We start from the raw sequence: 13,904 nt of genomic DNA, 5'->3' as shown, positions 1-13,904 counted from the left end.
CTCATACTGAGTGGTGGGAGGACAGGCCTACTGAGGTATCTCATCACACATTTTCACAGGATCTCTAGCCTACTTCAGTAAACACTGGTTTGGTATTACTTTTTAAATTGAAGGGCTAGGGCTTCTTGCCCCTGCAGTCAAATACGTGAAAATGATCATTGCTAAAAGAAATGGACTTTACCAATTGGACAGATATTAATTGTACAATTGATGCCTGTGTTGATTTTTGGTTGTTTTGGTTATTGATGTATGAATAAGATGCTCAATTTACGTCATCAATGGCACGTTGAGCTAAATGGCAGTCTTTTGTTTGTTGTTTAAAGATTTGTCAACAGAGAAGGCTAGATAGCTTGTGAATCTTTGGGCACTTAATAACTCTATATTCTCGTCAGTGAATCACTCGCCGGTTCAGTTGCTGAATATGATTTTAACAGCATACAAGAGGGGTTTGCAATTTTAACAGAAATTGTGTATCGGTAATTTAGTTCAGTTTGCCATGCTAAAAACAGTTGAGAATAGGAGAGAAAAATCCATTCTGAGCAAGCTATGGACTGTGTTCCACAATACAATGATTAGAAATCATCTTTAACATAGCCATCTTCTCCCCTCATTCAATATACCAGAGGTGTGACTTTTGGAACTAATTCAAATATCTGTGCAAGTAGCTCCATTTATGCAAGACTGATTTTATCTAAAGGAAACATTCAGAGATGGAAGCATGAAATAAGAGGCTTTTTGAAGCCGATACCAATACATCTGATACAGTGCTCCACTCAAGCTTCAAAGGAAGCATTTGGACATGAGTTTTTTTACCTGAGAAATTGCCTGAACCCATACAGGGATGTTTTAGGGCTTTAGATTCTGCTGTACTCACAGATGGATGGGCCTGTGGACTCACTTATCATTCTCAGACTGGGTGGACAAGGAAGGTTGATTGGTGAGCTCCTAGGGCAGTATCTCACTGGCATTCAGTAGGAGGGGGGAAAAAATAGTTCCAAAAAATAATGAAAAAGTCTGAAAATGTATGCACTCACTACGGCAAGTCGCCCTGGATATTAGTGTCTGCTAAATGACTCAAATATTGATGTAGAGCTAAACTAAAATTACCAACATTTGTTATTCAATACTTCTTCAACAACCCTCATGGATGTAACCTTTAAATATGGTTTAGATGGTATGCATGCTATGCTAAAAGGGAAGCTAATGCAATTTAGACTAAAAGTCTCTGCATAGTGTCTTTAAGAACTGTAATCTACAATGCCACTATACACTACAACCCTGTAACTCAATACATAGATTTACTGTTATGTTGTCCTTCACTTGAGCAACAGAGTGCATCTTGCCCTCCAGCCATCTAACAATGAAAGGACATTAGCAGCAGACAGATTAACGTTAAGTCAAACAGACAGTCTCGTCTTCCTTTGAGTCACACTACTCAACAGACGGATGGTCGTAGCTTTAGCTGTGGCCGTAGAGAGGCCTCCTTTGGGTCCTCCATCTGAGTTGTTGTTGAATAAGGGTTTGATGGGATGCGAAGTGTAATTTGGCGGCGGGTGGTGTAAATGCATCCTCAAGGGCGTCAGTGGTCAGTTGCATTCAACTGACAAACAGTTTGACATGGATGCATCCCCCCCACTAACACAGTCTGAGCTTACCATTGATTGTCAGGATATCTGGACCATCATCCGTGACTATGCTGTTGCCTGCAGAGAACGTCTGGTTATCATTCACAGACTACCATAGGGCCTCCGGTGCTCTTCCCTTCTATAGACAAAGTCAGCAACACAGAAATCTAGAGCACACATTAATATTTGCATGCCAATGTGTAAGCCCTGCGTTATTAGTCATACCATGGATAGAATTAAATAGTACCGTAATATATTCGTTGAGTAGGATTGCAGATTTGAATCTTTATTTCTATTACAATATTTAAATGAAAAGAGAAAACCAATAATAGTTTTTTTGTAAGTGTGGAGTCCATCTTGTCAAATGACTGACAGACGGAGAAAATCTTTCCTAAGAAACCGTCCACCTATATTATTTTTGATAGTTTTTCCTGCAAGCTTTTCCTTCTTTCTATGTCTATATATATTTTTTTTGCCTTAATAAAATCCTCAAATATGGCCCATTTACTGATCCTGCTTATACTTCTGCATAGGAGGAATTATTTGAATGCCGGAATCCTTGAAAGAGCACTGGCTGTGTCAAATTGAAATGCGAAAATGCAGTGGCCACATTTGAAGAACCAGCTGTAGTTGAAATTATTTATGCACTGCCAACAATTGGGATTGTGACTTTCCTGCAGGCAATTGCACTTTCTATGGCTTCAAAGGTTTATTTATTTTGTGTACTTCATCATCACGTTTTCATTCATGTTAGTCGATGTGGATAATGTTTTATTTTAAGCCACTGATGAGGAGCCGCCAGACCTCCCTGTGAGTTCCCAAAGGCACTGCTATCACATACTGTATGTTACAAACACCTGGCGTCAGGGGCTATATTATCAATTCAACACATTATTAGTCATGTTCCAGCAATATGGATTGCTATCAATATACAGTATTGTATAAGACAAGGCAGATTGAGCCATGGATGTGAATAGAAATCTATACAAATATATTAATACAAATTATAGTTGGAAATATAGGAATGGTGGAGGTATGTTGGAGTTAACCAATCAGAAGCATTTCTTATTCATCGTTGCATGATATCCTATATAACATAGTCCATATACAGAGCTGAGAGAGTTATATTGGTCTGACAACCAAGCTGTTGATTTCTATTGCCTTCCTGGGGGTAAAAATAAAGACTTTTCCATGCTGCTGGGAGAAAGGCCTCCATGCACTTCCTGGGACATGAGTGCTCCATTGTGTGAGGGTCAAAGGGTAGGACTGCTAACCAGTGGGAGATTTGATCCTAGAGGAGCCACTTGCCATGCCTTGTTACACAAACCAATAAAGTCTTCCCTGGGACATTGGCTTACTGTGTAGACGCTTCACACTTGAAGTGCCGAATAATGACTGCAGTGATTAGATTTTATGGAAGGCATTGAACAGGAAAGGCTTATTGATACTGTCTCATGTGGAAAAGTGTTTTAAAACGCAGCGTCGTACGGGGCAGAGCGGTGGGAGGATGGTTGAAGATGGTGGCTTTTATTTAGATGTTTCTCACTCACACATACGTGGATCAATCTCCACTTATTATAATAATAATAATAATAATACAGTATATGCCATTTAGCAGACGTGTTCATCCAAAGTGACTTAGTCATGCATTTTACATATTGGTGGTCCAGAAAATCAAACCTACTACCCTGGCGTTACAAGCGCCATTCTCTACCAACTGAGCTACAAAGGACCAAAGTGTCAAACAAAGTAAACACTTAATTAAATAACATACTCATAAATTCACGACATTACCCCTTTACATTACTTCTGAATTCTGTACTACATCTAACCCCATATTTACATTTACATGTTAGTCATTTAGCAGACGTACTTATCCAGAGCGACTTAATTAGGGTAAAGTGCCTTGCTCAAGGGCACATTGGCAGATTTTTTCACCTAGTTGGCTGGGGGTTCAAACCAGCGACCTTTCATATGACGGAGTCGCACAGAAGTGAATGCTAGCAAGCCTATGTGCCATATATTGTGAGTGTATATTTGGCCCTGCTCAAGGATCACTTACACTGCCTTTTCTCACTGCCATTGGATGGAGTTTGAATTCCATTTCTCTTACTCTCTTTTTCTAATAAGATCAATGTGCTGTGCTCCGATGGAAGTAGACACAAGGTCAGATGTGGCTTGAGTTAACCTTTGGAGAAGTCTGCAGTCTGTCACTATTCCTTTACCACACGGCCATACGCAAATATGAGGCAAGCGTCCCATTGATCTTAGTCATGGCTGTGAGTCCAACAACCTTCACCATTTACTTAGTGTGTTTAACAGAGAGGTTGTGGCTGTGTGTTTTAAACCATCGCCACTTCAGGGTTCATAGATCACACACTTGTTTTACAAGGCAGAAGACTGCGCATTGTGCAGAGACTACAAGGTTGTTTATTCTGTGACAGCTGTTCAAGGAGTTCTGTCAACATCTAACATGGCCAATCATTAATGCCTAAATTATTACGCAGCCATGAAACTGGTGCATTATTCATCAAAGGACTGTGGGACAGAAGACTTCACACACACAGAGAGAGAGTGAGAGAGAGAGAGAGAGAGAGAGAGAGAGAGAGAGAGCGAGAGAGAGAGAGGAGGAGAGAGAGAGAGAGAGAGAGAGAGAGATAGAGAGAGAGAGAGAGTTAGTTCTCTAAACAAAGACTAGAACACATAATATATCCACAGCCCAGTCGGCAGGAAACATTGACTCTAGTGACTGGATGCTTGAAATGAGATTTCAATTACAGTGTTTTTATTTGAGCTATTCTCACAATTATGTGGTGAATTTTCTAAACTCTTAGTACAAAACTCCAATCTGGTAACACTTGTAACGAAGCCAGTCATTCTAAACCTTTAGGTGTGCATTCATTTTGTTTGTAGACTTTCACCACTCAACCATTAATCCCAAAAATAAGTTTACTGTGAAATATAATACAGTATAATGTTTAATCAACAAAACACAATACCTTCTCAATTTTGTTCCTTTAACAACAATTTTGTTCCTTCAAGTTAATCCAATAGCAAACAAGTTAACATACAAAATTGCCCTTTGAATGTAGCATGCTACATAACTGTTTTCACATCAGGCAATAACTATCCTCATTGTTCATATTTTACCTTTATTTAACTAGGCAAGTGACTTAAGAACAAATTCTTATTTTCAATGATGGCCTAGGAACAGTGGGTTAACTGCCTTGTTCAGGGGCAGAACGCCAGATCTTGTCAGCTCAGGGATTCGATCTTGCAACCTTTTGGTTACTAGTCCAAAGCTCTAACCACTAGGCAACCCTCTGCCCCATGCACCTAGGGAAAAACCTTTTGGCATGGCGAATCCAAGCCTTACATAAGTCTGGATTGAAATCATTGCATGCCTCATCCATGTACTGAAGGAGGGTGATATGCTCATGGTGATGGCCATCATACACCTTCCACCTGCATTGTAGTCATATATTCTATTTTACAGCACTGTTCTCCTGCATTGTAGTGGAACTGTAGCTCAGTTCATTAGAGTGTGGCACTAGCAACAACAGAGTTGTGGGTTAGATTCCCACTGGGTTCACTCTGGATAAAAGTATCTGCTAAATAAATGTAATATATTACAATACTGTATTGGTCAATAAAATGTAAGTAAAGCAGTGTGAATTATTTGCATGTTGCTATTGTATGTCTGCACTACAGGAGCCAGAATCACAAGCATTTCGCTGAACCTGCTGTAACATCTGCTACCCATAAACACTGATTTGATTTGTTACATACGGTACATCTCGCAGATATATATTTTTTATTACTGTACAGTAAAATCATAATTGTCATCATTATAGTAGTACATATTATACTTTTCGTGTTTCTACTTCACAGACATACATTTTCATTATGTAGTTCTCATAATCTGTAGTAGGCCAGGCAGTATACATGTAAAATCTATAGGTTTACCAAATGTTTTAGTGATCATCCAGGATTAAGTAATAGTAAAATGTATTTTATCAAAGTAAAGTGAGCATTGCATTGTGAAAGGCAGTTACTTTATATGAACATGTACTGCAATGTGAACATGTATTTCTAGATGAAACACATTAAGATGAAAAATGCATTATGTTTTGTCTGTTGTAATTAGTCAATTGAAAATGTGCTTAGAGTTTTGAAACAACTGTCTTATGGATGATCTGTTTGGAGTTTTATACTAAGAGTTGTGAAAAATTCCCCAAAGCAATACAAAAAAACTGCAACTGTACTTTAAGTTGTGTACTTGATTACTTTGATTTAATGAATGCAAAAAAACAATCCTGCAGCAGCATTACCATATGCAGTAGGAGCCTAGCATTTATCTGAACATTTCTTAGAGAAACTATGAAATTCATAACCAACAGTTAATGTGGAACAATGCATGTATAGTGATCCAAAATATGAGATATTAACACATTATGGACCCTGACCTTTCAAATGTCACAATCCGGCATCACTTCCTTACTATGAGAGTGAATTGGTTGTGACTCCGGCCAATTCCGGGGACCCTGGGAAAGAGGAATATCGACCTTCCATTCTTCCCACTAGTCTCTTGGTCTCCACCATGTCAAAGAGATTCAGTATCATACACAACAAGCATAGCCCACTCTCTTTGGGCCTCATCACAAATCAAAGTGGGGAAAAAAACAGTCCAACCTTTGAATAAACATGAACTTGCCCAAGAGCATTTATGAAGAGGTCCATGATCGCCTCAGGAGAGGCCCCAAGCAGTCTCCATTGATTCACACTAGTTCACATCTTAGCAAAACAAGGTCAAAGTTTACATCCCCCATGTAGAACCTTAGTCTACAACAGGAACCATATTGTTGGAATTAAATGAAAAAGGGTTCATTTAAAGTGAATCAATTACAATATGCTGATCAAAAACGATAGATCTCAATTGCTTCCTTTATTATGGATTTTTCCATGGATGGAAATCGTTTGTGACAAAACTATCCCAGTGAAGCTTTAGAGAGCAGGCTGTGTCCCAAAAACATCCAACAGTCATTCAAGAACACACAATCACATACTTCAAAGACATCCTCAAATTGTTAAGCACACCACGTTTGTCAATGTATAATATTGTATCCTATCTTCTGGTGTCAACTGACCGGAGTGATTGATAACTTCTATTGTAAAGCTATTGCATGCCATCGACATCTGTGTGTGGTGGGGAGGGAGGAGCCTCATTGGTGTGCAAGACATGTCTAACCCCTCATTCTCCACAGCAGCAGTAAACAGCAACACAGAGACCCATTGTGCCATGCAGGAAAGAAAATCACTCTGTTTCAGAAGGAATGAACAGCACTTTCACTCAGTCTCACTCACACCAACTCAAATGGCCTCTGCTACCCACAAGCACAAGCTCACTTACCCACAAGCATAATAGCAGGATTGTAAGACTCACATAAGCATTAAATTAATGGTTCAATTAAATCACAAGTAGGCCAGTTATTGCTAATTTAAGTTCCCAATTTGATTTACTTCTCAGTTTAATTAATTAATGATTAAGAACAACAACATAAACATGGTGCACTCATAACAAAGTCAATGTGAAATCGAACAAAGCAAGTGAAAAGTACCCTTACTGTAGTAGAATCCATAGAAAATGCATCATTAGTAGTAAGAAGAAAACATTCAGCACCATGGACAGCGACACAATAGCTACGTGAAGCGACGGGCAAAAACGAAACGAGAGACAAACAGCAGAATAACCGGGGCTTGGAGAAGGTACTGTATTTATGCCCACAGCAGACTTCAAAGCAAATGTCATCTGAAGGTCAAAACATAAACTGATCCATTTAAATCCACTAAAAACAATCTATTTTTGGTATAAGGAGCGTTGAGAACTAATCATCATGTTGTGCGTTTCAGGTAGGCTACAGGAGATCAGTTGTTGTGGAGCAGTAGTTTTTATCATCCGTAAATCGTAACGTACTGGTAAATAATCTATACTTTTAGAGGACACTGCTGCTCTCTACCTTTTGAGGAAAATATTATAGGTATGAAATGAATGGTAGTCCTGTGGTATTACAGTGAGGGACCTATAGCAACGCTGGTCGATAAATTGCATGCACCAGCGTCATTCAGCTAAAGTGCTCAGCAAATTCCTCATCAATACACAGTGGTCTATAGATCAAAGAGAGTGCTGTTACCGCCCCTAAACCACCCACCCCCTCCTCATCACATGGAAGCACGTACGCACACACACACACACACACACACACACACACACACACACACACACACACACACACACACACACACACACACACACACACACACACACACACACACACACACACACACACACACACACACTGAGAGAGAGAGAGAGAGAGAGGGAGACGTAAAATCTTAATGCTTAATTCAGACTTGACAAAGTGCTTCAGTGAAAATTTAATTGCGCTTATGGCGCATTGTATTGATCATCTATATCATACAATATTATGCAATTCTCTAAATTGTACATCTTGAAAGACACTTAGATATTCAAAACATATTCTCTACCATAAATATCATACACTCTTCAGTTATGTTTAATGTAATGGACAAATAATTATATTTTACATAAAGATTCTTAAAATACAGCACTTATAAAATGTCAATTTGCAGAAAGCAACGATAAAATACTTGGAGTGCAAAGGCACTTCTGGAATAAATGAGTTGCCAAGTGGACGGAACCAGTACATGTGTTTCACACTCACCATCAATAGGCTATTATGTACAGGAAAGTCATTTCATAATTATTCACTTCTGTTCTTCTATTAAAATGAAATCGCTTCCCACAGACGAAATAAAATATAGAATATGAAATGCACAAAGCAGTAGTTTACATAGTTCTTGCGGTACCTGCTACAGACTATATTTCAAGTAGAAGAAATAATTTAAACCTCCAGTAAAATAGTATAACTGCATATACGTTTACTCAATACAGCTGGACAATAATGGAGAGCAAACGCTTATGTTGCTTTGATTGAGTTGGACTCGTCAATTTGTGGAGTACATAGATACAAATCGATGTAATCATTACTGATGATAGTAAGTAGGGTCATATCTTACAACTGACTCATTGCAGTTTGTTTTTCCAGAACTTCGAGGTAGTCTGGTTCTGTTTTTAGCTTCCCAGGCAGCACAGGGTGTTCATTTTTTGATTGATTGGCATAATACTTTCGTGGAGTCCCATAGAGAACCGTTTTATTCAACCTGTCCTGGTTGTGTCGTCTAGTGGTTTCATATTGAGGAATGAATTGTCTTTTCGGTAAAGTGCAAAAATTATAATTCAGTGCCCCAACAGTCGGAAGCTCCTGAACCCTCTCTGCAATGTTTTGATAAAGCAGTTCCGGCTCTCGATTGCCGCAAGATTGTTTCTCAATGAACTCCACTGTGCTTATGGTATATGGACTTGGGGGCAACTCCGACTTTTTAGTGTCCATGGTGCTGAAGCTTAGTTCCTTTAGATTCCTATAGTAGGCCACCTGCTCGCTATCTTTCTGCATGTAGATGGGGTTCTGACACATCTGACCAACTGGGGGAGGGATGTAGTTATACACATGCGTCTCTGTTTTATCTGCAGTGGGTTCTGTGTTATAAGAACCATATTGTACCTGGAAGGAGTTTAAATCTACATTATTGGCACTGGCGGGAACGCTATCAGCACCTTTGCGTCGTTTCAGGACAAATACGAACAAACCAGCCCCGAAGCAGACCGACAGAATGAAAACCACGAGCAGTCCAAGTATGAGAACCGACAGGGGCACCTCCGCATGCATCTCGGGCACCTGCTCGTCTGTGGGCGTGATGGCAGAGGGAGGAGTGGAGTCAGTGCTGGGTCTGACGGTAGGGGCCTTGGTTATTGTGATCTCGTTAGGCTCGGGACAAATTGCATCGTTACGCAGAGACCTGAGGAGCCGCCCTGCGTGTTTGGAGGGCGAATCACATGTGATTTCATTTACCACAACGCTGGTGCTGGATAGCTCCATCCAGTTTTTAAGCGCAACGATGTCGCAGGTGCAATCCCATGGGTTTTCCTGCAGGTCGATCTGAATGAATGCGGAGAGCTGGTCGAGCACACCGCGCACCGGCAGGTGGGAGAAGTGATTGTTTCTCAGGTTTAGTCTTGTCAGCATAGTCCCTCCAAAAACATTGTCGGGAAGGGATCTCAGTAGATTGTTGTTTAGGAACAGCAGCTGCAGATTATGTAAGGAGTTAAACGTCTGTGGCAAAATGTCCTTGATAACATTATACTCCAGGTATAAGTATTGAAGGCTCTGCAGCCCTGCGAATAATGATTGGGATAGACTTTCAATGTAATTGCCATTGAGGTAAAGTCTCCGTAGATTAGCTAGGTTTTCAAAGGCCCCATTCTGAATGACAGCTATTCTATTATTTCCTAAGTGGAGGAGCTCTAGTGAGCTGTATTCGGTTAGGTCTGTTCTGTATATGGTCTGCAAGTAATTGCCTGTTAAATGCAATTTCTTTGGATAGGACGGTTTAGGGGTAAGCTCTGTTATATTATGCAATTTCCTCTCCTGGCAGTTGATATTTAATCCACTGTCTGGGTTCTGAGAGGTGCATACGCAAATGCTAGGGCAGGTCATGGGAACAGGGGACCTAGTCTGATAAACCATTATAGGCCCGAAAACGTGTTTGTCCTTACTAGACGTTACCCTTTGTGTGGGGCGATTTCTCGTTTTAGGGGGACGGGAGGCCCTTGGGGTTTTTGTTGGAGTGACACCGGGGTGTAGGGTGGGAGAAAGGCCGTGGTATTGGGAATCAGAGGGAGGCTGCATTGCGCGGTGATTGGAATCACCAGCATTTCGTCGGGGGCATAGATCTTGCTTAATCAATTGCGTAATGTCCTTGCCATGCAGTCTGAATGGGGTCTCGCACACGATGTCCCCTACAAAGACTGATATGGTGTCCAGCCAGGCTTTTAAGGGGATCAGATCACAGGTGCAGTTCCACGGGTTCTCCTCCAGTTGGATCTCCATAATGCCACCTATATGCTCCAGCACGCCAGCAAAAGGCAACATCTTAAGCCGGTTCCCCCTTAGATCCAAATGCGTTAACATAACGAAACGAAATACATTGTTGGGAAGAGAGAGCAGGAGGTTGTCATTGAGAATCAATACTTTGAGTTTATTCAATTTGCCGAATGCACCTGCTTCAATGGCGCTGATGTAATTATAATCTGCCTGTAAATACTCCAAACTCTCTAAACCAGCAAATGTGTCCTCCTTGATTATCTCCAAGTTATTGTTATTGAGATGAAGTCGTTTTAAAAATCTCAGTCCAGTAAAAGCTCCAGTCTTTATCTCCTGTAACCCGTTGTTCCCCAGATGAAGTGATGTCACATTACCATAACTGACAAACTCGTTTGGATTCAGCCTTGAAAGAAAGTTTCCATTGAGAAAGAGTTGACAGATTTTGTTCGGTGGGGGTTGAAATAGACTAACCGTTGTAAATCCTTTGTTTTCACAGTTGATGCTCAATATATTCTCCTTTTCCTCACATGAGCAGCGGTTCTTACAAATGTCTTTCGAAGTTTTGCGACTCTCAGTCTTCGATGAGAAACTGGTCACAGTTAAAACGCTGAGCAACAAAACGCTGTTCAGCATTTTTACAACAATGTTGCTGAATTATCCAGCATCAACGTTGTATGAGTCTTGGAGTTGGCAATTTCAGTGCAGACATGCAAGCCCAAATTAACACAGTATTAGTGTTAAAATGGCACCAGGGCGCACGGACGCGCAGGACTCTCCATTGATCTCCTTACAATCCAAAAAGCAAATTAAATCATGAATCAGTCATCGGACAAGTTCTGAGCCAGGCTTGAATGGGTACATTGTTTGTTTGTCAGGAGACTAGCTTCGCAATATACTGCAATCCCCGGTATTACGCACGACCAAACAGGCAGCAGTTTCAAGCATTTCGGTAGCAGCACAATCAGAAACGGCGAGATACTCACTGAACGACAGAGATAGTACAGTCTCTTCTCGACTTGATCCTAAGAAATTCCATTCTTCATTAAATGCAATTTAGTTTTTGACAAAAATACAATATACGTAGCATATCACTTCGCGTTTTCCTTTACTTTCTCGATGGAAACAGCGAGAGAACCAACTCTGAGATATAGACCGGATGCTGAAGAATAACATGCAGAAGCATCCTCCGCTTGCGCATAGGCACCAACTGAGAGGTCTATGCCGAATTTCTGCCCTACGTCCTCCCACATTCAAGGCATGGGAGTCCTACGTCACTAGCATCGACAACATGTTATACTTGCTAAGAACAGTTTAGCATTCTTCTCAATAGTAAATGTAAAAAATAACATTATTGTTAGACTGACACTACCGGTACCTCGACTAGGCCTACCAATGAACATAACAGTAGTAGGATAGGTTATAATAAACACATATGCTAAGGTTATAATAAGAAACGCATTGCCACGGGGGGTAATATATACATTCAACTGGAATACTTCACATGCTATCGTAGAGTAAAATATTAACGATGTAAATGGTTTCTTCAGAAAATGTGCCTACTACAATCTAATGCTATTTTACTTTCCCATAGAAAATGCACGAGCACATGTATAGAATCTTCAATAAAATATTAAGTTGTATTGAAACATTTAATGCAACTGAAAAAAACAAGAACATGAGTTATTTTCAGTGGGTGATCACGTTTTTTACTCAACCCACCACTAGGAGGTGGAAAAAGCACCTCTATCATTTGATTAGCGCAAGTGCACACACGCACGCACGCACGCGCGCGCACACACGCACACACACACACGCACACACAGTATGCGCCCAATTCAAAAGAGGAATATTTAATTCAAAAGAGGAATATTTGGTTCCAAAATACCTTCGGCTGAAATTAGGTTACACATATATGACGAGTCGACACTGTAATATATATATATAGGCAGTCGACTTGGATACAGATTGATCCACAAAAGTAAAAGCATTAGCATACACAATGTATAAATTCAACCTTACGTTCTGCGCATGTTACTGGGTATGAATTGAGCACCACGCCACCTCCCAATAGGACCAGGAAGTGCATGTCGGACACACTGGAAACAGTGTTTGAATGAGCTGACGATAAACATTTCTACCCGGAAAGAAATGTAACTACAGTAGGCCTGCTTACAGTCTACACACTTCAATGCAAAATATAATGTGTCTGTTCACCTGTTTAATTCTACTGTGTGTTATCAACTGGTTTCAGATCCATAGAGCGTAAACTTAAAATAGCCTATCAAGTAAATGAGATGCACATGGTAATGTGTTGTATGTGTGGGACCCATAGTAATATTAGCTAAATAAATATACCCCCCCCCATTTTTCACATTATATTTTTGAGGTAATATCTTTAGACATGATGCTCATTCACATGGTATGTAAAGCTAGTATTTTTGGATATGAGATAGCTATTGTGGTTATTACTGAGTAATACTCAATGACAGGCACTGTTAGGCCAACTAAGACATCTCAGAGCTCTTAGATATTTGAACATCCGTAGAAGGAGACGTAGAGATGATACAGGCAGCATGTCTGATGGCCCTGTCTTAATTTTTATTTATTTAACCAGGCAAGTCCGTTAAGAACACATTCTTAGTTACAATAATGTCCGAACCCTAACATGGACGACGCTGGGCCATGGGACTCCTAATAACAGCTGGTTTTGATACAGTCTGGAATCTAAACAAGTTCTGTAGTGACGCCTCTAGCACTGAGATGTACTGTCTTAACAGCTACTGTCTCTGCCCCACTCGGGAGCCACTGTCTCTGGCCCACTCGGGAGCCACTGTCTCTGCCCCACTCAGGAGCCACTGTCTCTGCCCCACTCGGGAGCCACTGTCTCTGCCCCACTCGGGAGCCACTGTCTCTGCCCCACTCGGGAGCCACTGTCTCTGCCCCACTCGGGAGCCACTGTCTCTGCCCCACTCGGGAGCCACTGTCTCTGCCCCACTCGGGAGCCACTGTCTCTGCCCCACTCGGGAGCCACTGTCTCTGCCCCACTCGGGAGCCACTGTCTCTGCCCCACTCGGGAGCCACTGTCTTGTGGTTTCGGGAAAAAGGAACGTAAACGTTCTAAACTTCTACACGCTTGAATGTTGTCGTCATTATTCAAGTGTGCAACAAAATTGGTGAGCTAGCCAGGAGAAACGTTGTGCCACGGTATGGATGACACAGCTAAAAATAGAACCGGACCTTCATTGACAGCGGTCAC

The 13,904-nt window shown here is 40.9% G+C and overlaps 1 protein-coding gene across 1 annotated transcript; it reads right to left on the bottom strand.

Annotated features, from left to right (window-relative positions):
* Window positions 1–4,428: 4,428 nt before the first annotated feature.
* On the bottom strand, window positions 4,429–11,862 carry LOC109905033 (SLIT and NTRK-like protein 2). Its single transcript, XM_020502158.2, has one exon. It carries the CDS (start codon window positions 11,279–11,281, stop codon window positions 8,720–8,722), a length of 2,562 nt encoding a protein of 853 aa, XP_020357747.1. The 5' UTR covers window positions 11,282–11,862; the 3' UTR covers window positions 4,429–8,719.
* Between the last annotated feature and the right edge of the window lie 2,042 nt (window positions 11,863–13,904).

This window comes from Oncorhynchus kisutch, linkage group LG15, assembly GCF_002021735.2.
Source record: "Oncorhynchus kisutch isolate 150728-3 linkage group LG15, Okis_V2, whole genome shotgun sequence".
NCBI lineage: Eukaryota > Metazoa > Chordata > Actinopteri > Salmoniformes > Salmonidae > Oncorhynchus > Oncorhynchus kisutch.
This window is presented reverse-complemented; position numbering and strand designations above follow the sequence as displayed.

Coding starts and splice junctions, on each gene's coding strand:
- LOC109905033 (XM_020502158.2), bottom strand. CDS start 11,281: ATGCTGAACAGCGTTTTGTTGCTCAGCGTTTTAACTGTGACCAGTTTC.